The sequence below is a fragment of the Gymnoscopelus braueri genome, assembly GCF_963280865.1.
Source record: "Gymnoscopelus braueri genome assembly, chromosome: 14".
NCBI classification, from domain to species: domain Eukaryota; kingdom Metazoa; phylum Chordata; class Actinopteri; order Myctophiformes; family Myctophidae; genus Gymnoscopelus; species Gymnoscopelus braueri.
The window spans coordinates 37,531,340-37,556,102 of record NC_137619.1 but is presented as its reverse complement, the minus strand read 5'-3'; the positions used below and the strand labels follow the sequence as shown (position 1 = coordinate 37,556,102).

General features: G+C 42.7%; 1 protein-coding gene across 4 annotated transcripts in view; it reads left to right on the top strand.

Moving 5' to 3' along the window:
* Window positions 1–24,103, top strand: part of lyst (lysosomal trafficking regulator) — an 86,687-nt gene extending 62,584 nt beyond the window's left edge. For all 4 annotated transcript variants that reach the window (XM_080450437.1, XM_080450436.1, XM_080450439.1 and 1 more), the window contains 25 exons: window positions 354–545; window positions 2,275–2,495; window positions 2,773–2,982; window positions 4,361–4,537; window positions 5,499–5,575; window positions 5,720–5,908; window positions 6,519–6,664; window positions 6,820–6,916; window positions 7,365–7,426; window positions 8,182–8,237; window positions 8,374–8,526; window positions 9,071–9,315; window positions 10,190–10,256; window positions 10,618–10,774; window positions 11,461–11,601; window positions 12,172–12,389; window positions 13,230–13,460; window positions 14,627–14,816; window positions 15,672–15,808; window positions 16,546–16,644; window positions 17,978–18,117; window positions 18,403–18,500; window positions 19,291–19,447; window positions 19,559–19,630; window positions 20,887–24,103. In XM_080450437.1, coding sequence (XP_080306563.1) covers window positions 354–545; window positions 2,275–2,495; window positions 2,773–2,982; window positions 4,361–4,537; window positions 5,499–5,575; window positions 5,720–5,908; window positions 6,519–6,664; window positions 6,820–6,916; window positions 7,365–7,426; window positions 8,182–8,237; window positions 8,374–8,526; window positions 9,071–9,315; window positions 10,190–10,256; window positions 10,618–10,774; window positions 11,461–11,601; window positions 12,172–12,389; window positions 13,230–13,460; window positions 14,627–14,816; window positions 15,672–15,808; window positions 16,546–16,644; window positions 17,978–18,117; window positions 18,403–18,500; window positions 19,291–19,447; window positions 19,559–19,630; window positions 20,887–21,025 — 3,671 coding nt within the window. In that variant the 3' untranslated portion in view covers window positions 21,026–24,103. The remainder of the gene's footprint in view (window positions 1–353; window positions 546–2,274; window positions 2,496–2,772; window positions 2,983–4,360; window positions 4,538–5,498; window positions 5,576–5,719; window positions 5,909–6,518; window positions 6,665–6,819; window positions 6,917–7,364; window positions 7,427–8,181; window positions 8,238–8,373; window positions 8,527–9,070; window positions 9,316–10,189; window positions 10,257–10,617; window positions 10,775–11,460; window positions 11,602–12,171; window positions 12,390–13,229; window positions 13,461–14,626; window positions 14,817–15,671; window positions 15,809–16,545; window positions 16,645–17,977; window positions 18,118–18,402; window positions 18,501–19,290; window positions 19,448–19,558; window positions 19,631–20,886) is intronic.
* The last annotated feature ends 660 nt before the right edge of the window (window positions 24,104–24,763 follow it).

Genomic DNA, 24,763 nt, shown 5'->3' with positions numbered 1-24,763 from the left:
TAATCTGCCCAGTACAGTACCTCCTGTGCATTACTGGTGCCCGTGTTTGCATGTGCGTGCGAGTGTGTGTTTGTGTGTGTGTGTGTGTGTGTGTGTGTGTGGGAGTGTGTGTTTATCTACTAATTAACTGTGGAGAGATTTCAGCACAGATGTTGTTTTTGATTAGTGAATCTCTCTAATCATCCAAGCCTGACGATAATGATTTATGAGATAGCTGCATGACTGCTCCGTGAACTTTTGAAAGAAAGACACGTGCGCCCCGTTTATATGAAAACGACAACACCCACGTCCACAACTCTAAATGACTGTCGCCTTGACTGTAATGCACTTCTTCATTATGCATCCTTTTTCAGGCCGACGTCGGTTCTCACTGGCCCAGTCCGACTCTCTCCTCACCCGCATGCGCTCCGTGGCCAGCGACGAGTTGAACCAGATGATGCAGAGAAGGATGAGCCAGGAGAACCCTATCCGAGCCAGTGAGACTGAATTTGTGCAACGCCTGCAGAGGCTCGTGGTGCTGGCTGTCAACAGACTCATCTACCATGGTAAACATTGACGGTGTCTTTGTGTATACAGTAGTGTTATCGACATACTCTGCAATGTTGGGGCCTCTGTGGTCTAGAGCAAGGGTTGTTCCCAAACTTTTCAGGCCACGACCCCCCAAAATAATCATATTTGAACTGGGGATCCCCACCCTGACAAGCACTTGGAATTGTAGGCATTCCATTTAGTTTGACTCGGTTCCAAAGAAAAATAGCCGATCTACAAGCTCACAACGCCTTGCAGTGCGAGGCGTTGTGAGCTTGTAGATCGGCTATTTCCACAAGTTTTGCCTCTTTCTTACGTAATATTTGGCCAATTTGGTATTCAAAAGGAGATCTCTGATGGTGAAATCAATGAAAAGGACCCGCACACTGTCAGAAACTTGCAAAAACATGTAGCTCTTTATTTCGACGTTTCGGTCGTTAGACCTTCATCGGGACAGACAATGTGGTCTAACGACCGAAACGTCGAAATAAAGAAGTACATGTTGCAGTGTGTGTGGGTCCTTTTCTTTGATTTCACCATCAGAGATCTTCTTTTCAAATCTTTTTTCAAAGTCATTACATTTTAACTTTAGAAATGTGCAGATACCCTGTATGCACTTATACTGTATGTTGGTTTGTTTACTGTTGAGTGAGAAAACAATGTTGCACATTAAACTAATCATCTGGGGACCCCCCAAAATAATTTGGGGGTCCCGACCCTCAGTTTGGGAACCACTGGTCTAAAGCAGTGGCTCTCATTGTGGAGTCCGGGGACCACCAGGGGTCCTTGAGACGGTTCCAGGGGGTCCCCCAGTAAATTAGTAAATATAGCATCAAAATCAGTTTAACCACTGTAGTTTTGAAGCAGTTTAACACCATAAATCTTGTATGGGCGTCCCTGGTACAAAATATTTTCAGATGGGGTTCCGCTGCCAAACACTTATTTTTTTGGGGTGTCCTTGCTCTAGAGATTATGATGACCATCACGTTCGGTCCCAGGTTCGACCCCTCCAACAGTACTGTAGTCAGGTGTATTTTCTTTTTTTTTGTGACCACATTTTTATTGTACATTTTATAAGAACAACCCATTTTTCTCAGCAATTTGATTTAGAGTGCACGGACAATAGGACATACATATTTGTTGCCTGCATGTGTGCAGAACCCATGCACATATACACAATCCACAATCACCCACCTACAGTACACGTCCTGTCACTTTTTTCCCCTTTTTTTTGTACACAGGGCTACCCTCCCTTCACTACCTCCCTCCCCCGAACCCCTTCCTACAATCCCTCCTGTTGGTTCCATCATGACTACAACTGAAAAGACATTCCACAAAATACAATGACTACATACAGTATATACAGGCATATAGTCAATACACCTGACTATATACATATAGTCAGGTGTCTTTTGAGCAAGATACTAGGGCCAGTGCCAAGGTTGATAAGAGTGTCAGCGGGCGCACTGGCCTAGCGGTCCAGGCGCATACCACATACACTGGTAATCCAGCTTGACAGCATGTTGCGGGTTCGACTCCCGATCCCGACGGCCTTTGCTGTGCGTCACCCCCCATCGCTCTCCATTTCCTGTCAGCCTACTGTCAAATAAAGGCATAAAAGCCCCAAAAAATCTTAAAAAAAAAAAAAAAAAGTGTCAGAGAAGTACCTGAAATGTACATATGAATTCTGCTTCCATTTTTTGTTTTGCTCAGCATCGTTTTTGTGTCGCCTCTTTCTCGTTCTAGATGTGAGCGAGGACTTCTATGATCTGCTGAACATTCCCGACTCCCCAGACCAGACGTCAGGCTATCAGCTGACGCCCGATCCAGGTGAACAAGGCCAGGACGAGAGTGGCTCTACGCCCGGAGGACACTCACCCATCCCCTTCCCCCTCCCCCCTGCCAGCAAGAAGAGCTTCCAGAAGGACATCCTCAAACTCATGATGGAGGGAATCAAGATTAGCCTGGTAGGATAATAGAGGATTACTAGCACTATCAAACTGTAATTTCCTTTTCTATGTAAGGAGCCTTCTCTGAATTCACCACACCGGGGATTGTGTTCATTGTTGTCACAATTACTGCATACTTTTACATGGTGAATAACATCAGTTAATAATTTATTCCATTTATAAAACATTATGTTAATTGCTCAGCGCTAACTAAAGTGTGCCGTTTTAGTGACCATAACCAGTCCAACCAGTATAGGGCTGACGTGGTGTGTTGCTGGTTGTTGTGGCTCCGCAGGGCAGCACTGGTCGGGGAGGAGCCCCTCACCAGCAGTGGCGGCGGATCCTGTGGTCGTGTCGGGACACCTTCCGGGTGCAGATTGGCCGCCTGCTGGTCCACACACTGAGCCCTGCACTACCACTGTCTGACAGGAAGGAGGCGCTGGAGTTTGTGTTTGACGCCAAACACTCAGAAATCCTCAGGGAGAGCCTCAGCCCAGGTTTAGAGGTAAGAGAACAAGCTCTAATTGTCTAATTCAATGTTTACCAAATGTTGGGTCGCGACCGCATTTTGGGTCACGGACCCATTATATGGTTTGTTGTGAGAGTAAATATCCCTTTATTTTAAGTTCCTACACAAATACATTTTCAAACATTTGACAAAAAAAAAATGTAAAAAAATGTTCAGAAAATGATAACATTTTAAAAGAAAAATAACAGATCTAAAAGCTGCGATGTGCGCACGTTGTGAGCTTGCATGTCGGCTATTTTCTATATTTTTGTGGTTAATTTATTATAATATTTTTGTAAGTTTGGGTCCAGGGGAGACACAAATGAGATGAGAAGTTTGCAGACATGCTGTAGTCATCAGTCTATGTCTTCAATCATTAGACCTTAGTGCAATCAGTCTGGGCACAATCATTACCAGTATTGCAGATCCTTGCTTTGTTAGTGGAAGTACTGTCATTTATATTATTTGACACACGAAAGGCTCACAAGAGTCAAAAGCTTTATTTTTCCTACCAAATTCTGGAAAGCAATACATTTTCCACCAGAAAAGAGTTTTGATCCAAACGTACTCAAATAGTATTGAGTGAGTGAGCGAGTTGAACTGTGGTCTGGCGTTTTCACACATTCAAACATGCAGTACAGTGGGGTTCTCAGACAGCAGCCAGGCCTTGGCTCTGAAATAATCCAGACTGATGTTTCCTAATGCTCTCCATCAGCCCCCTTACGTTAACCATGGAAGCCTTCTGTCACTCTTGTCTGTATGCGAGCTGAAGCGTGTGCGCGCCCGCGCCTGTGTGTGTGCCTCCTCCGAGGGCTTGACTGATGGTCTGTTGCCTGCATGGGACTTTGTCTCTGGTCCATCACTGCCTGAGCCTGGCTCAGCTCAAATACAGCTTACATTATCGTTGATATCTCAGTATTCCCCCCCCCCCCCCCCCCCGGCCGATCTACAAGCTCGCAACGTGTCACGATGAGCTTGTAGATCTGCTATTTTTGCTATTTCTGAAGAGATTTTAAAGTGAAAGTGTAAAGTTTAAGTCTGTGGGTTGTTAAATATTTAACCAATGAAAAGCATCATCAAGAGCTTGTGAGCAAACAACTAGATATATAATAATTACTGTAGATATATATTGGTTACATTTTCCATTTCCTGAGAAACTGTTTTCGGACATACAAAGTTTCCAATCTGACAGCGACTATTGATTTATTTATTTGTTTTTCTATGTATTTGTTTTTAATTAAATAATTCTTACAGAGCTAAATACATCCAGACAGACCTCAAATATCACATATTTAAATACTCGCACATATTCCTCTTATTCATCCCACAAACAGATGACGATATTGATAATAATTGTTTTTGTGTATTCTCTCAGCACGGCCCTAAGCTGGCTCTCTACCTGCACGAGATGCTGCACGACAACAAGGACAACCTCTCCAAAGAAGAGCAGAGCGCCGTGGGCATCTTCATGACCTCACTCAAGCTTTGTGGTCATCGATGCATACCCCCCAATGCGCCACACAAACCGGAGATGCTCAAGGCTATCAAAGAGGTAAATTCTATACGGTAAAAAATCCTGAGCGTTACTTACATAGTCAGATCATGTAAGCGAGCATGTGCACACACAGTTAACCCATTTAGGCCCGGGGAAGCATCTCTGTCATTTTTAGATGTCTTTGGCTATTAAAAAAATAGCAGATGTACAAGCTCGTAGCGCGGCACAGAGTGCCGCGCTACGAGCTTGTAGATCTGCTATTTTTGAAAAATCGTGAAAATGTGTTCAAATCTTTGAATACATATATTTCTTTAGCTCATATATATTTAAAAAACAATTAGCTCATAGCCGCACTATGAGCTTGTATATCTGCTATTTTTGAATAGCCAAAGAAATCTTAAATGACACGGATGCGTTCCCGGATTGAATGGGTTAATGGGGGGCGGGGGGGGGGGGGGCATCCGGGTGGTGCAGGGGTCAAAGTACCTGCCCCCCCCACCTGAGAGACTGGGGAAGCCGACAGAGGTTTCTCTTGTCAGTGCACCAGCAACTCTACAGTTTAGACTGGTCACCTGTTAGTAAGGGAGCAGAACTGGGAAAGTTGCTCCGCATGCGTCACACCGTCCCAGAGAAACTCCTCACTGTCAGGGGAAAAGGAGCGGCTGATGACTCTCATATGTTTCAGAATAGACTAGTTTCACTGACACCCTCCCCAGACTAAACAGTAGGGGTTGGCAGTGACGGAAAGGCTAAATTAACACGCCCGATTTAGCTGTGTTTAAAGATGAACAGTCCTCATTAGGTGAGCCTCTAAGCGTTCTGCAGCGATCCAGTGTTTAACAGTATGCCAAATTAAAAATGTCAGTGCACCTGAAATAACTGAGTGCTCTTCCCTCTAAACGCTACAGCCCCAAAGCCAGTCAGTTTTCTAACTAGGCCAGGAAAACAATATTACACCTGCATGTATTTCGGGACGTTTGTCCTCGAGAAACAAACTTGTTATTTTCATTCATCTTAGGAGAAGATCAAGTACGAGGCGGAAGAGAAAACAAGCAAAGCGGCATGGGAAAAGAAAATGTCCAACACGCAGAGGGGGTGAGTCACTTTGTTTTCCTTACCTGCCGTATGGTTTTTCCTCGCAGTGCAGATAACAGCAAAGTATTGGTTGTTATCTGCTTTTCTTTTTTTTATATATGCACTGTTACATCTATTTCTTTCTGTCCTCTGCTGCTGACGCAGTCTCATGCAGCGGTTGGATGGAAAGTCAAAGGACATTTCCAAGATCGCTGCGGATGTCACCCAGAATGTGTCTCTGCGGCAAGGCATGGAACGAAAGAAAGTCATCCAGCACATCAGAGGCCTCTACAAGGTTGACCTGAGTGCCAGCCGGCACTGGCAGGAGCTGGTGCAGCAACTCACACATGACCGGTGAGCGTGAAGGGGCTGTGTAATAAGCTTAGGTGCCGCGCCATGCCGGCAAAAAGCCATTTGGCTAGTCGCAGTCATTCCTTATACACTGCTTTTAACCCATTAAGACTGGGAATGCATCTGTGTCATTTTAGATTTCTTTGGCTATTCAAAAATAGCAGATATACAAGCTCAGAGCGCGGCACCGAGTGCCGTGCTACGAGCTTGTAGATCTGCTATTTTAGAACATTTTAGAAAATGTTTGCAAATCTTTGAATATATATATTTTTAAAGCGAACATTTGTAACTCAAATCTTTGCTTCTGGGGGTCCCTGGAACAAAATGTTTTGAGATGGGGGTCCACGGCCGAACACATATCAATTTGGGGGTCCTTGACATGAAAAAGTTGACAACCACTGATATAGAAACGTAGGTTTTTTCAAAAAACCTACGTTTTTAGAAGACATTTAGAAGACATTTTGTAGAATCGGCCTCTAGTCTTAATGGGTTAATACAGATTTTTTGAAATTGTAGAGAGATGTGAAAATGAGATCTAATATGAGGGCTATAATAGAGCGTTATGTTGAACTGAGGTATAATGGAGCATTGGTGTTGAACTGTGTGTTTTTAGTGCCGTTTGGTACGACCACACCTCCTACCCAACATCCTGGCAGCTGGACCCCACCGAAGGACCCAATCGGGAACGCCGGCGGCTGCAGAGATGCTACCTCACCATCCCCAACAAATACCTGCTCAAAGACAGACGCAAGGCAGAGGGTAAATAAATAAAACACTGGGCCTCCGGCAAGTTGGCCAAAAAGTTAGCATGATCGATGGTGGGTGGTGCCTGTTATTGTGTCATGTCCTCCATCTGCTCTGGCACCGTCTCGTTCATTGTTCTATATAATGTGCCTCCTCTGTTGGCTGTCTAGACGGTGCGAAGCCTCCGCTGTCCTTCCTCTTTGAAGATAAAACTCACTCCTCCTTCTCGTCCACCGTGAAGGATAAGGCCACCAGCGAGCCCATCAGGTATGAATAGGCCTGGCACAATTATTACATAATAATATTACATAATAATCTAAATAATAATCGTCACAATCGTTTCCATGTTGAAAGATATTCACACATTTTCAAATATAAAAATAAAGAAATAGCAGATCTACAAGCTTACAACACGTGACGCGTTGTAAGCTTGTAGATCAGCTATTTTCAGATCAGCTAAATTATTAAATATGTTAATAATTTCTTTGTATATTTAAGTTATTTGTCATAATTTAAATTCGTATGCCAAACACACACTTAAATTTGTAATCGTGACAGCCCTAGGTATGACTCTCCCTCTCAGTATTTATACTAAACACGGTGACACGCGGAAATGTAAATTAGATTACTCCACTGTTGCTGTACTATGACACCAAAACGTCTCTGCCCGGGTTAATGCATTTCCTGCATGGCCAATGTTATGTTTTATCCTTAGGTTCACCCGGCGATGCATTAGTGTTGCCCCCTCCAGAGAGTCAGCAGGGGAGCTCCTTCTGGGTAAGACACTGTGGCAACCCCCCCCCCCCACATGTTGCTGTACACACAATCTGCTCTCCTCAGGAGATGCCAGTCAACAGGCATATAGAAAGATAATGCACTCTTCTCAACCCTACACAGTAAAACCCTCTGTGTTAATTTATCCATTTGTAACTCTTGAGTTACAATAGTCAATACATTTCAGTAATACAGGCTTAAAAGGTTCATTAATTTAAGTGTATTACAAGTCAGACCAATTTATTAGTTATAGGAATTGTTGATGCCTATTCACTGTTCAATCATTGTTTTTGCCAAAGTTATTTAACCCTTTATTGTCGGTGTTGGGTATACACATTTAATTCTAAACAAATCACTCAAGTAAAGGATTTAAAAATATACATGCAGTGTCTGGAAATAATTATTTACAGGTTGTAGTGATTGAATTGAATGACACTGGATTTCGAGTAAAGGTAAAACTTTAACTCAGGACTTTAAGAACTCAGAACGTCCCATCTTTTGTACTTTGGTTAATACAGTCAGGGGTGGGGCGCTACATACATCACTTTATTGTATTGTATTGACTTTATTGTATTGACTTTATTGACAATACAACTCTTACAAATGTTTGGTTACAAAGGTATTTGGTTACATTTGTACTCTCTCCGAGTTAAATTATAGTGCAGAGAATATCAAATATAATAATATACAGTATTTGTTTGTGTATGTGCTTTTTTGTCAAGTTCACCAAATCCCTTTCACCCTCTTCTGTGTCACAGGGAAGTCTGGAATGTACTTTGTGGAAGACAACGCGGCTGATGCTCAAGACAGCCAGGTAAAGCCAACACAGGACTGTGTAAATGCTTGTTGTGTGCACAGCAGCACTGCCGGGAGGGATGGCGTGTTGATACTGCATTATGCGATTGTGCCTTGCCGCTCATCAGCAGGGTTTGTTTAATGTCTTTGGACAGAGCCTTCACGGCGAGACGGAGGCGGCTTCGTTCTCCTGGACATATGAGGAGATTAAGGAAGTCCATAAGCGCTGGTGGCAGTTGAGAGACAACGCTGTGGAGATATTCCTCACCAACGGCAGGACTCTGCTGCTGGCGTTTGACACCACCAAGGTAAGGCATGGTCATAATAAGTCAAACAGCTCAAAGATACATGCCCCCTTCCTGCACTAATACGCAGGAAGGGGGATAGTGCACTCTCCTTGGTGCAATTTGGGGCAAAACCAAATTGCGCCAATGTAGTTCAGTAGTTGAAGGTAGAAGACTGCCATTATAGTGGGCAGCTGTCGAGGGTGCATTGAGAATGTGGGCAGGACCTGAAAAAGATTGAACAGTTACTGCATTGGGGCATCTGCATGGTTTTATGTCCAGGGGGTGTATTTGCACATCAAGCCACCTTACGCTACCGAAACATGAGGTACTGTAGGGTAGGTTCCTGCCCTATGAGCCATGACACACACACACACACACACACACACACACACACACACACACACACACACACACACACACACACACACACACACACACACACACATGCACAAAACAGCAGGTGTCAGCAGTGAAAGGGTCTACATGGGACATTTTTAAATGGTAAACACAGATAATACAATAAAAAAAATCTGATCTTCCTTCTATTCTTCCGGCCTGTGCGCAGTTCCGCGACGACGTCTACCACAACATCCTGACCTCTGACCTCCCCAACCTGCTGGAGCACGGCAACATCACGGCGCTGACGCAGCTGTGGGGATCGGGACAGATCTCCAACTTCGAGTACCTCACCCACCTCAACAAGCACGCCGGGCGCTCCTTCAACGACCTCATGCAGTACCCGGTGTTCCCCTTCATCCTGCGGGACTACACCAGCGAGACGCTGGACCTGCAGGACACCAGCATCTATAGGTCAGCACAGGGACTCGCAATGGGAGAACACGTTGTCTGTTCCATAGATATTAGGAACCTAGATACCTCATTGGCCGCTGCAGCGATACAGGAGCGACCTTGTATCGTGGCCGCCATATTAGAGGGGCCACGCTTCCTGACTGCTGGCCAATCACAGCGAGTCTTTTCCGGGACTTCCGGGAAAATATCCCGTTGTATTCTTATACAACTAGATTCTGCCAAGTCTCGGAAAAGAAGTGATGTGATTGGCCAGTAGTCAGGATACGTAACCCCTCTAATATGGTGGCCACGATACAGACGCCCCAGAGTCGGAGGAGGCGTCTACCTTTATATGTCTATGGTCTGTTCTACGTTGATTAATAGGCTCTGTGCACAGCAGGCCATATTGGAAAGAAATTGGGCCTCTTCCTTACTTTCTTCACAGGTGTTACCAATAATGATACTAATGAAGGTGCTGATATTGTGCATGTTTGCTCACTGTAAACACACTGCTGCTGTCTCAAAGTGAGGTCCAGGGACCCTCATAGTTCCTTGAGGGGGTTCCAAATTGCCATTTTGTACACTCTCAGAGTTATGGGGGCCCTTTTTAAATTGAAATGTTTGAGAACCACTGTGCTAATTTAGAACAGAGCCTTAATTAGTATGATTGGTAACACTTGTGAAGGAAGTAAGGAAGAGGCCCAATTTCTTTCCAATATGGCTGCTGTGCATATAGAGCCTATTATTAGATGCTCTACAACAAGACAAATGGATCTCCCCTGGAGTCAAGCTCATGACTGCGAAATTAAAAACCACCGTCATTCATCAGTGTAACACGAGACGGCATCCATCCGTTATTTACAGTCTTTTTCTGTCTTTTGTGCTCGTCGCGCAGGAACCTGATCAAACCCATCGCGGTCCAGACGAGGGAGAAAGAGGACCGCTACGTGGACAATTACAAAGTACGCCTCAGCCAGTGTAGTACTATGAAGTGTTGTGTTGCGTACTGAGAGCTCTCAGAGAGATGGTGTGTGTGTGTGTGTGTGTGTGTGTGTGTGGGGGGGGGTGTGTGTGTGTGTGTGTGTGTGTGTGTGTTTGTTAATTTTGTTGACTAAGACTAAGATTTTCATATTTAGTCGATTAAGACTAAATCATGTCAGATGACTAGAATAGGACTAAATGGTTAAGACTAATCAGAATTTGCTGTCAGTGTTAATTTAATTTAGTTGACTAAGACTAAAAGACTAAGATTTTGATATTTAGTCGACTAAGACTCGACTAGAACTAAACAATTTCATGTGTGTGTGTGTGTTTCCCCTGCAGTACCTGGAGGAGGAATACAAGAAGGGGGTCCGTGACGACGACCCCATGCCTCCCGTACAGCCCTACCACTATGGCTCTCACTACTCCAACAGTGGCACCGTGCTTCACTTCCTGGTCCGAATGCCCCCCTTCACCAAGATGTTCCTGGCTTATCAGGGTGAGCTGTCCACATTAACATACATTAATTGTGTTGCAACGCGTTGTGAGCTTGTAGACATAATGATTTTCGGCAAATAGGGATGCTAGGGTTCAAGATGTCTTCTTTGTTTGTTTGTATGTCTTTTTTCTCTATTTTTTTTCGTTATACTGATATAACCCATGTCTCTTTAACAAAAGATAAGAAAAGATTGTACTTTAAATGGCTCTCTGGATAAGAGTGTCTGCTAAATGCCTAAATTGCAGGTTGATCATTGTCATTTATCTTCGGAAAAAAAGCTTTTAGCGGCATTGAGTTCCACCTGTCTGCATTATGTCGGCAGCTCCATCTTGGAACCCTTAATGTGCCATGCTTTTAGCGCCAGGCCTAATGGAGGAACTCAGATTTGACCGTGTGATACGGCGCTGTGGCGGATCATACGTATTAGCCACGAAAACACGCTCCCCTTTGACGCCGAACCCTCTTTGTTTTGTCAACATACTGACCAGTTCCTTGTCCATTTCCTCTTCTCTCTTTTCTTGTCATCTAATTTGCCCTTTATCTCTTCTCTCTCTTCTGAGCCTCTGAAGTGCAGTATCTTTTAATGTGGTCGTAAATGAATGCGGCCAAGCGAACAAGCTTGAAAGGGTATCTTTTCAATCAGGCAGCCGAATCTCTAATTAGGTTGTGTTTTCGGCCCTAATCAGACCAGAGCTTTGATATCCCGGACCGGACCTTTCATTCCATGAACACCACGTGGCGTCTCTCCTCCTACGAGTCCATGACCGACGTCAAAGAGCTCATCCCGGAGTTCTTCTATCTTCCCGAATTCCTGGTCAACAGAGAGGGTAGGAGTTTATATATCCTGTATACTGTATGTGTTCTGTTTATGTGCTAGGTGCTAGGTATTTTACTGTTCTTTGAATCGATAATAATAAAATAATCTTTAACTACTCTTAACCCATTCAATCCGGGAACGCATCTCTTGTCATTTTAGATTTCTTTGGCTATTCAAAAATAGCAGATATACAAGCTCATAGTGTGGCACTATGAGCTTGTAGATCTGCTATTTTTTTTTAAATCATGAAAATGTGTGAAAATACTCAAATCTTTGCTTCTGGGGGTCCCTGGAACTAAATATTTTACTAATTTTCGCTTTAAAAAATATGTATTCCAAGATTTTCACAAATGTTCACGATTTTAAAAACAATAGCAGATCTACAAGCTCATAGCGTGGCATGAGCTTGTATATGTAATATTTTTGAATAGCCAAATAAATCTTAAAATGACAGAAATTATGTTTTCCCGGTCTTAAAGGGTTAAACCCTATTTCTAAAAGAGCAAAAATGAAATTTCTTTTATTTCTTTATACATGTTTTTTTAGTTTGTTTTTTTTATCCCTCATTGTGCCTCTGAAGGCTTTGACTTTGGGGTGCGTCAGAACAGCGAGCGGGTCAACCACGTCAACCTGCCCCCCTGGGCCCGCAACGACCCGCGCCTCTTCATCCTGATCCACCGACAGGCCCTGGAGTCCGACCAGGTCTCCCAGACGCTGTGCCTGTGGATCGACCTGGTGTTTGGGCTCAAGCAGAAAGGCAAGGCCGCCGTCCAAGCTATGAACGTCTTCCACCCAGCGGTAAGTGTAGACGCTTAACACATTGAATGCCAAGAACGCATATATGCGTTCTTTGCGTTCTTCAGAATCCATCACTTGTGTGCCGAGAACGCATATATGCGTTTTTTTTTTTTTTTTTTTACATTTTCTTTTTTTTTTTTTGACCCAAAGACCAAGGAGATATGATTTTTTGAAGATTTAGACTCCCATCCACTTCCTTGTTAACTTAAAACGTAAAAATTCTGTATCTCGGCTCCTGAGTACTTTTTTTTCTCAATGAAAAATCTCTGGCATAAAACAGCTAAAAAATCTGAAATAACTCTGGCATTCAATGTGTTAACACGTTGCTCGTTTTCCAGTGGTGGAAAAAGTACTCGCATGTTTTACCTAAGTAAATGTATCAATACTGCAATGTAGAAATACTCAGTTACAAGTGAAAGTCAGAAGAAAAAGAATTTACTTGATTAAAAGTACAAAAGTATTGGTATCAAAATATACTTAAAGTACAAAAGTAAATGTACTCATTGAGCATTTTGTCCCAAGTTCAAAATGTATAAAAACTCTTTCGAAAATCGAAGCTAGCTCATCTGCTATTTTCAAATGGCCCAAATGTATGTAGGGCTGAAGTGGTTAGTGTGTTTTGCGATAATAATCAAAGTCTAAAAAGTAACTAGTAACTAAAGTTTTCAAAGTATTGTAGTGGAGTACAATATTTGCTTTTGAGATGAAGTGGAGTAGAAGTGAAAGTACTGAAAACTGGAAATACTCCAGTAAAGTAAAAATACGTCAAAATTGAACTTATATCCTTATATCCTTGCATTATGGTTGGCTAACTTTGTAGTTTCACTCCCTCTTCCCAAGACCTACTTCGGCATGGATGTTTCATCCGTGGAGGACCCAGTCCAGCGACGTGCCCTGGAGACCATGATTAAGACTTACGGACAGACACCCAGGCAGCTGTTCAGTGCCACCCACGTCAGCAGGGCCGGACCGAGGCTCTTGATGGAGGGGGAGCTGCCTGCAGCCATGGGTCTCCTGGTGCAGCTGGCCTTCAGGGAGAACAGAGAACAGGCCAAGGAAATAGTCTACCCAGTAAGCTACTGTGCCAGATGGGCAACTTAACCCATTCAATCCGGAAAAAATAGCAGATATACAAGCTGCTATGAGCTTGTATATCTGCTGTTTTTGAAAAATCATGAAAATTTGTGCAAATCTTTGAATATATATTATACAAATGTCTTCTAAATCCTGACCGTTTTTTGAAAAAACGTATGTTGCTATATCAGTGGTTCTCAAACTTTTTTGAAAAAAGTTTGAGAACCCCTGATATAGCAACATAAGTTTTTATAGCAGATCTACAAGCTCATAGCGCTATGAGCTTGTATATCTGGCTTCTTAAATAGCCAAAGACATAAAGTGACACAGATGCGTTCCTGGTCTTAACTTGTGTTTTAGGTTTTAGCTTTGGTTTTCAAACTTTTACATTTCAAGAGCCCTCAGTTTGAGTTGGCATTAGGCCACGGACCCTCATAACTCTGAGGATGTACTAGACTCAGAGAGTGAACCAAATGGACCCACAGGGGTCCATTTGGAGGTGAGAGACACCTCTCGTCTGAGGTGAGAGAGATGTCTGCAGTGCAGTAATTGGAGTTTGGTGCCTCGTTCAAAAGCACCTCAGCAGTGTTGATAGGCACCATCAGAATCAGATGATAACACAAGGACAGTGGTTCTCAAACTTTTTTATGTGATTATACATATTTGGCTGCGGACCCCCATCTCATATTTTGTGACAGTGACCCCCCAAGAAGCAACGATTTGAGTTAAACATGTTCGCTTTGAAATATATATATTCAAAGATTTGCGCAACTTTTCACGATTTTTCAAAAATAACAGAGCTACAAGCTCATAGCGCGGCACTCGTGCCACGCTATGAGCTTGTAGATCTGCTATTTTTAATAGACAAAGTATAACATATGGTCATGGATAAAGTGGTTAAGATTGTGACTCTAATTTAGTAACTAATTGTAACTAATTTAGCTGGGTACCCCCCAGGACCCCTGGGGGTCCCTGGACCCCACTTTGAGAACCAATGCCTTAGTAGTCACATGACAACTGCTTTTCTATGCTGGGTATTGATCAGCTAATTGCACAACCTATACCGTTGTTCTAGAACCAACCTGACCTGCCTTGTCATGGAGTGGATAATATGATTCGGTGTTTGTTTTTTTACATGACGTTATGTACCTTGTGCTACACAGAGCCCACTCCCCTGGATCAAAGGTCTGAAGTGGGGTGAATATGTAGGCTCTCCCAGTGCTCCGGACCCAGTGGTGTGCTTCAGCCAGCCCCACGGGGAGAGGTTTGGATCTCTGCTGGCCCTGCCGACGCGAGCCATCTGCGGCCTGTCACGCAAGTTCTGCCTCATGATGATTTACAGTAAAGAACAAGGTGAGAAGGAAAACCACTAGGGCTGAAACGGTTACATCGAACAAAATAATCAATTAATAATTTATCCCTATTTTGGGCATTTAACACATTGAGTGCCAAAAACGGTCCGGACCGTTTTTGAGAAGCCATGCATTGTGTGCCAAAAACGGTTATGACCGTTTTTGGGGGAAAAAAATTAAAAAAATGTTATTTTCTTCACAGCACCAGGAGATATCATTTTTCGAAGATTTAGACTCCAATCCACTTCCTGGTTAACTTATGACTTCAAAAGCCTGTATCTCGGCTCCTGTGTACTTTTTTTCTAAAATATGTATTTTTGACTATTTTCGACTATTTTCAACTGGCTGCAACTATGGAGCGGATTACCTAATGTTTTTAATTTTTTTCCCCCGATTGTATGAGACCTCTATGTGTGTAATGAGGGGATCACCTTGAGGACGGTGATCACTGAAAATATTTTGTGACTACTTGAAAAAGGTTAAAAAATGGTTAAAAATCCAGGCACCGACTGTACCCTGTTTTAAAAAAGCCCTGGCACTCAATGTGTTAATTGGGCATTAGGTGAAAATTTTTTTTTTTAATGTAAAAGCTCAAAAATAGTGAAAACAGGCGATCTACAAAAATAATGAAAATATCTACAAGCTTATCTACTTTTGTGAGCTATTTTCATCATTTCTTTGCCATTTTCACTATTTTTGACACCGATAAATAAAATAATTTGGTGCTATATATAAAATATATATATATATATATAAAAAAACTTCTCGATTATTCGATGAATCGAAAAGTAATCGATAGAATAAACGTCAAGACAATAATCGATAGCTGCTGGCATCACCCTCTTCCTTTTTACAGGCGTGAGGAGCATGCACAGCACAGACATCCAGTGGTCAGCCATCTTGAGCTGGGGCTACGCTGACAACATGCTGCGTCTCAAGAGCAAACAGAGCGAGCCGCCCATCAACTTCATCCAATGCTCGCAGCTTCACCAGGTGACGATGGACTTCAAGTTTTGACTCCCAACATCTCACCTATGTTTAGATCAACGTTTTCAGGCCAAGGACCCTTTGTTCGAGAGCGAGATAAAGCAGGGACCCCCATTATATATTGTATAAATATTTCTTTTTTCATAGATTTCATAGGCAGCGTCATAGACTTGTGTCACGGCACTATCATGTTGGATTCATGTTCATGTTAATTCATTTAACCATACACTTAAACAATACTTAGTAAACCTGACCTTTCACTCTGTACTTAGTCTGCTCTTTCCCCCCCCCATACCAAACCACTTTGCCGAAAATAGCAGATCTACAAGCGCACAACGCCTCGCGCTGCGAGGCGTTGTGTGCTTGTAGATCTGCTATTTTTGGCTAAAGTTCTCCTCAGAATAGGGATGCTTGTTTGAAGTGGTTAATGTTAAAATCCCACAAAGATTTGGCGCACCCCCTGTAGTAACTCTGAGGACCCCCTAGGGGTCCCGGACCCCCTGTTGAAGACCTCTGGTTTAGATATTTAGATGCATGAAGTAGCATGAAAATGTAGTGGTCTAAATACACCATAACTGCTCATTGCAGAGCTGCCCCCTCTTTAGTTCAGCTAATGTGTTCGGTGTCACTCTGCTACATTATTTTACTCACTGCGTGTGTGTGTGTGTGTGTGTGTGCGTGTGCGTGCATGTGTGCGTAAATCCATCCACCCTCTCACTACCAACCCCCCCCCCCCCCCCCAGGTGACCAGCTGTGCCTGGGTCCCCGATAGCTGCCAGCTCTTCACGGGTAGCAAGTGTGGAGTCATCACCGCCTACAGCAGCCGCTTCACCACCACCACGGTGGGTTTCCATGGCAACGTCCTCCCTCACCCCCCCCCCCCCCCCCTGCTTCCTCTAATCATCCACCTCCACACAGCACCCACCCACCTTCCATTATCCCCCACCCACCCACCCACCCTCCAACACCTCCACCAACACCAGACTGCCACGCTGCTCTCTCTGCCGGCTTCATTGGTCACATTGTCCCCGTTGGGCAGAAACCTTGTATTTCCATATTTAAACTTTTAGTAAATTAATGCACTACTTTGTCATACAACTGTGTCGCACAAAAGTAGCGAAAATAGCCGATCTACAAGCTCACAACTGTAGATCTTGTAGATCGGCTATTTTTTTAATGTTTTGAAAGTACTACATTGGATCCATTTGGGAGCACAGGCCGCCCACCCGCCCCCTTTCGTTTCCTGAAAAGTAACAGTCTTGGTTTCCACCCAACAGCGAAACGATATCACCGTTGCCCTAGAAACACACATCCATTGAGCCTACAAGTAGTGGGAATTATTGGTCTGGGAGTTCAGTCATCAAAGGTTTATGAAGCTTTCATGGCTTCCTATCAGCAGACAGCCAGGCTCCCGCTCTGTGGCCATTGATTTGATTAACAACCTTTTCCTGAAATTTCTATGACTCATTATGTGAACACAAGAGTCTGTGAGGTGTGGTTGGTGGGGGGGGTGTAGCACATGTTAGCTCCCCCTAACCGCTTTAGGCCTTATTTTATACTTAGTCGTAGAGAAGGGTGTCGCATGGCGGAAGTAGAGGATGTACAAGCTCACAAATAAAACATCACTACATTTCAATAATGACCAAAATCTAATCAAATCAAACTTTATTTATAGCGCACATTTAAAACAATCGAAATTGACCAAAGTACAGTAAAAGCAAAGCATCAACATGAACATATGCACCCACACATCTTGTCATACTGTGAGAACCAAAACACACTAATGTGTTTTCCTTTCTTTACTCTTTACAGCTGTTACCCTGCCTGATCATATATAAAATATCGTCCATTTATATCTACTCGTATGCCTTGACTCAAAGATGAATTGTATATGCTCATCCACTGCGTGGATATTATGCCTTATATTGTATTTAAAAAGAAATCTGAATACAGTATTTTATTCATTATCTTCCCCCATAATTTTGTGTTTATTCTTTTATTATTATTTTTTCTATATAACTTATATTTACCCTGTTGACGGGTCGGGATAGACTGTTCTCTGGGAAATAATTTAATTGTATGCTGATGTAGCTTTTTTATTTTCATAAAAATAAATATAAAAGGTGCGCTCATTAGAGAACTTTTGTTTATTTGTTTGTTTGTGTGTGTTTTTAGCCATCAGAGATGGAGGTGGAATCTCAGGTACACCTGTATGGGCACACAGGGGAAGTCACCAGCCTGTTTGTCTGTAAGCCCTACAGTATCCTTATCAGTGTGAGCCAAGACGGAACCTGCATCCTCTGGGACCTTAACAGGTATGTGTGTGTTGTGTGTGTGCACAATAACATCCTCACTCAGAAAGTGTACAAATGGAAGCAAATGGACCCATAAGGGTTTTTGTACACGTTCTGAGTTAAGGAGCCACATGCACCAAAACACCTGAATTCCCATACTTGGTATAGGTGTATTTGTGTACTGTCAACGTCCATTTTTGGATCTCAGTTTTGTGTTATTCTTTTTTTTGCCTTGTGTATAATTTCTGTAGTGTATCCCTGTGTATCATTTCTGTAGTGCATCCCTGAACGGTTGTGTCATTACAGGCTGTGTTATGTGCAAAGTCTGACGGGTCACAAGAGTCCTGTGACAGCAGTGTCCGCCAGTGAGACCACAGGTGACATCGCCACAGTTTGTGACTCAGGTGAGAAACGCATTGTGCTGTGGGATTTCTTTCATCCATATTCTCATCCATGTTAAATGGACCATACCGGTGGTCTGGTATGTGTAGCCCATTGACTACGTTGCATGGTATACTCGATTTTACTGCCAACCATTTTCCAAAATATATTTGTTTAATTCACAAGGATGCTAATATATCATAGGTAATCCAATACGCTTATTATTATTTTTTATTTTTTTACAGCATTAGTAATGATTGTATTTTAATGATTTTCCCTTGTGGGAACTTTATTGATAGACCTTTTGAAAGTTCTATCTACCTATCTGATACATGTTAAAGTACTGATTGATTTAATAGTCTAGCTGAAAAGAATCCTTGGAGAAAGCATTGAGGGAAATTCAGATACCATTCAAATAAACAATATTAGCTGTGCAATTATTGTGCGTTTGGACCCACATTGACTTAATCATTCAGGTAAGTTTGGTTATATTTTAATACTTTTACAAAATGTAAACAAATGCCAAGTCTAAACATAGAGCCATTAACCACCATAACCCTGGTGTCCCTATTTGGGGCATGTCATTATAGACAAACATAATTCAAACATTTTCAAAAATAGCTAATCTACAAGCTCACAATGAATAGCATCATGATGCATTGTGACCTTGTAGATTGGCTATTTTCGAAGCTGTGGTTAGACAATGACATGCAGTGACGCTAATATGGTCCTTTTAGAAGCCACTAACAGGTTGGGTGTAATATTGGTATGTGCGATGTTAATCAATCATGGTTTCTGTTTGGACGTATGCAGTGGGCGGAGGCAGTGACCTGCGTTTGTGGACGGTGAATGGCGATCTTATTGGCCACGTCCACTGCAGAGAGATCATCTGCTCTGTGGCGTTCTCCAATCAGCCAGAGGGCGTGTCCGTTAACGTTATCGCTGGAGGGCTTGAGAACGGCGTGGTCAGGTAAGCAGGGATTTTATGTGTGCGTTTGTGAATTCATGTTTAAATCAGTTCTCGTCTCAAGATGTGGAAATACTCCCAACGGATTACCTTATTTTCCTGTTTCATGTTCAGGCTTTGGAGCACCTGGGATTTGAAACCAGTGAGAGAAATCACCTTCCCCAAGTCCAGCAAACCTATCATCAGGTAAAATGAATTTATATTCGTACTCCTTTCTCACAGGCCTTTGTTTTCATTCCATGTTTATATACCTGTCTGCTGCCATTTCTTCAGGTGTGTAGATCTTCTATTTTTGGTGCGCCACATCGGCACAAAACTAAGTATAAATCAGGCTTTAGGGATAGATTCAGATATCGATATAAACACAAGGGGCTGTTAATAGAGATTTTTTAAGCAGAGATGAAACTCTATTCAGTGCCACATGGACCTACAGTAAATGTGTGTGGGATGGGGGTTTGCCCACAATGGAAGCATTTTTGTAAGATGATCTGATTCTAATTCGTGCTTCTACTTCAAAGAAAAAAGAATGGTGGATTAACTGACCATTCTGTAATTTTGCTTCCAAGTGGTTATTATGACGTTCATGTTTACAATTACTTACCCAAGATTATGTGTCAACTGTCAATTGTTTTTCTTTTCAAAATGTAGCTTATTTTAAACCGAAAGCTATTAATCCCATACAATAAAATTCATAATTGCATATGAAATGTCATTAATCCTAAAGAGCACATTCTCTGATTCTGAAGACCTTCATAGGGCTACATTTGATCATTATAAACTAAGCCGACAACAAGTTTTCACATAAGTGTAACTGGTATGCAGTTAAAACGGCAGCACAAAACACAGTTGTGAGTGGAACCTCACAAACCAAAAGGAGCTTATGATTTAAAGATACTGTACATGAAGCCCCTCCCTGCACCAGAGATAAGCACCAGGGCAGTGCTTATCAAAAGTACAGGTGTCTCTTCCCAAATGGATCATGCTGTGTGACTCATGCACCTACAGTACAGTGAACCAACTCAGAATCAAGCTACTTTAGTAAGCATTCATGTTAATTTGGTCGTTGACGCTAAACCGGCGGCCGTGGCTCAGGGGTAGAGTGACCGGGTAGAATGAACTGGAAACCGCAAGGTTCCCAGTTCGATCCCGGGCTCCCCCAGAGTTAGTGTCGAAGTGTCTTTGAGCAAGAGACTGAACCCCTAAATTCTCCCGATGAGCAGGTTGGTGCCTTGCATGGTTTCCTCCGCCATCGGTGTGTGAATGTGTGTGTGAATGGGTGAATGTAATGCACAATCTATGTAAAGCGCTTTATCCAAAGCGCTATATAAATGCACCATTTACCATTTAAATGGTTTTAAGTGAAGCGCAACTAGTTTTTTTTTCATTTGGGCTTGTGGCCGTCCCGTTTCTCTAAAACGTCCCATGCTCTTGTCCTTCCTCAGCCTGACGTACTCGTGTGACGGGCACCACCTGTACACGGCCAACAGCGAGGGCACGGTGATGGCCTGGTGCCGGCGAGACCAGCAGCGGATGAAGTTGCCCATGTTCTACTCCTTCCTAAGCAGCTATGCTGCAGGCTGATGCCTCCCTGAGGCGGTACACTGTGCTGTACCCAGACTTTTACGGCTCTCTCTTTCTCTCTCTCTCTCTCTCTCTGCACCAGCCTTTCCAAGAGCAATTCCTCCTCCTTCTCCTCCTCCTCCCACGGAGAGGAAGATGTGTCAGCATGACCCAGACAGACTCTGCAACACACACACACACACACACACACACCCTGAACCCTGCCCCGACCTCGACCTAAAGCCATTCCCCGTCTAATCAAACTCTACCAGAGCCACTCCCAGAATAAAGCAATGATATGAAAATAGTATTATATGTATATATATTTATAGACATACTGAAATGGAATGGGTGGACAAGATGGATGAATTTTGGCTAAGGTTGCAACAGACACTTTATACAACATGGATTTTTTGATGTTTTATTTTTTTGTTTGTTTGTTTGTTAGTTTATTTTGCTTGATTTGTTTTTCTCCTCCCCTTGTTTGGTTTGTGCATTCAAAGTCCTTTGTGTTTCCCTGTTGTCATGCGATGATCCCTGCCTGATATTGATTGACTGTGGGTGTTCCTGGTATAAGCTGCTATAATAAGACTGGCCAAGGGCTGGTCGCGTCAGATTCTGAAGTATGAAGACCCCATGTCTCTGACCTCCACGGTGCACGTGTCTCCTGCTGCATGCGTTGCCTGACAGATCGTTGCCGAGGCTCGGAAAGCACCTCTTGCTGAGACGGCAGTATGTGAGAGAGCGAATCCCTTCACTTGTCCCTCGTGGGAGTGAAACACCATTGTCTGTGTCACTCAAATATGAACACTAGTCTGTTTATTCAAGTCCTGTGACCCTTGAATCTCTGTCTATAACAGCTTTAGGCAGAGGAAATGGGGAAGTTGGGATGTTGCTGGGTTTTGATTGACTGAATGACTTTGCCCCTTGGGCTGCGTGGTGTTTTGTTCTGTTTCTTTGCATGGCAGAATGATGTTGAGCTTGTGCGATTGTGAAAACTACAGCTGTTCCATTCCTCATCATAAGGCCAGCTTTGTCCTCAATTATGATTGTTGTTTATGTTTGAGAAACTTTGACAGTCATCCAAGGATCTTTGCGCCTTTTATCTTACTCCTCTCGTTTCCTACTGTCTTAAATTGTCTCCCAAATGCACTACACAACATTAACCAACTTCTTGAAGCTCGCTAAAGTTGATTGTCGACAGCAGAGAATAAAGCAATGATGGAATAACTAGCGTTATCCACACTGTATATGACCCGGCATTCCTTGTTGTATGAGGTTCCAACTTCAGCCGCTGTATCAGCTGAGCCCGAGGTTGGATAACGAGGGTAACGATGAATATCGGGTGATATTTTGTTTATCACATGCCCATAGCCTTGTTTATCCACATAGAAAATGGCATTTGATTGACACTTTAATTTAACAAATAAGATTAGCATTACTGTCAGTGAGGAATTACCCTGGCTAATGAAATGGTAGTCCTGCTGGGATTGCCCGACAGTGTGGGGAGGGAGTTGGCTAAGAAGACCATAGCATATGCTGCTCGCTTGCCTCGCCCTTGTGTGTACGCAGCCATCCTGTGAACCATCGGCTGTTTTCTGCTTGTGTTTTGGTTCCTTTGCGCCCGGATGAAGCTTATGCTGATTGGGCATGTATCACCCTTTCTATCCTTAACACCCCCTCGCCCAGGGCAAATAAAGGCTGGGAATGTGATAAAGTATGTTATTGTGCCCCACAGAGACATAGACATTCCTATGAGAACCTGAACAGAGTTGCACAAGAATATGAGGGGATTTTAGGGTTTGGTATCTTAAAGGGCACCCTGTCGTGCCACTCAAGAAGATTTTGAGGTTCAGCCTGAGCTTAGAGGAGTTGGTGGTTGGGTTTTGGTTGAGCATCTGCTCTCACCTTCCTTGCTTCAGGCAATACAATTACTGATCAATAAGAGGAAAGGTCTCATCTGCCCTGTTTTGGGGGTTAGTAACGTGAACACAAACAGCTATACCACATTCATTACATTCCCACTCAACCTTATGCACATTCAATGTGTTTCATGTTGTCTGTGGTCATTAACTGAAATAGAAGAATGCAAAGCACTTTTTTTTGGGCCACCAACCAGTTTCATCATAGATTAGCCAGTGAAATGTGGTTTGACAATGAGAGCATCGCTTTCAGATTTAATTCCATTGACACATGCACATCATAACACAACGTGAGGCATAGATAGACAATATGGTTTACCTCGTGTGAGATGGTAATTATTCATTCAAAATATATTAAATTATGTCCATCATTCTAAAATGGCAGTGAAGCATTCAAGTTTGTTTAGCCTTTGTGGTGGTTGCAGATGTTCCACTGCAATGAAAACACGCGTGTTCAACTCAGCGGGGTCCTTGGAGAGAGTCCTCTGTAATGAAAACGTACATTTTACACCTGTGTTCAACTCAAAATGTGTTTACAAGAAAAAGGGAAAACAGTCTTATCATTTCTGGACTATACTTAATTCATCGTTTGTTTGTTACTTGATCATATCCTTCTGATCCAGCGCCCTGAACTAATGCTGTGTAGTGCGACACACCTGTTAAAGAAGAAAAAAAGCAGGGACGCAAGGATGTTACTGTTCGATTACTCCAAGGATGTTTACAGTGCTCTTATAATGCTTGCTTGTGTACATACGTGTGCTCCTATGCCTTTTCCGCTCTCAAAGTTGCATCTCCAGACTGTTGTATGATCTCCTCGAGCATCAGCAGGTATAGAAGATTGTATGAATGATATTTTGCGAAAATGACAAAATCGCAGGGAGGATAATAGGCTACTGAAAGATTTGTCTTGTGCTTTCCAACACAGAAGGAAATATTGAGTGTTATTTTTCTGTTGATAAATTAAGCTATGCATAATTTAAGGTAATTGTCTTCTGTTACTTAAAATGTGTATTGATCCCTCCCTCTCCCCTCCCCCCCATTGTTTGCCTTTCTGGACTGGTTTGTGATTTGGCATCCAGGAATTAAGTCCTGATGCCATTTTCTGTTTGTTCGTTTTCTTTTTGTATGTATGGATAAACCAAGTGATCAATATTATAAATACATATATATAATATTTAAGAAACTTAAGTTGACCTGTTTTCATTGTGCTTGGCCTTTCCTTGACTATTTTGTCAATTATCATCTGGGGGAAAGAAAAAAAATCTTTGTTCCTGTTTATTCAGGTTGGATTATATATATATTATATAGTATGAATACCAACTCTCTGTTCGTTATGACAGTAGTTGATAATACCTGGCTCTGGCTGTCTTTTATAACTCATCCCTGGCCTGCATGGACTATAATAAGGGGACCCGGTGATGTCAATGCTGATGTCAAAATGAAATGGGAAACCTAAATCCCTGTCGCTGCTCTGCAAGAACAACACAGATGTAGGCCTAATGTGCTTCGCTTGGAGGAGGAGGGGTGTGATTGCGTTTCTCTCTTATTTTTCTAGCCACTCTTCTAGCTCGGTGGTTCCCAAACATTTTAGCTCAAGACCCAAAATAGAAATTAGGCATTTGCCCGGTACCCAAACAGTGAAAATAGCAGATCTACAAGCTCACAAATGTGATGCTTCAGCTGTGTTGCAAGCTTGTAGATCGGCTATTTTCACTACTTCTTATACATTTGTTTTCTGATTTATTGAATTTCTTTGATTTAAAAAAAAGAATAATGTATTCATGAAATTATTTTGAAAAATCATTGCTTTTTTCCTTCTTAAAAAAAAAACATTTAA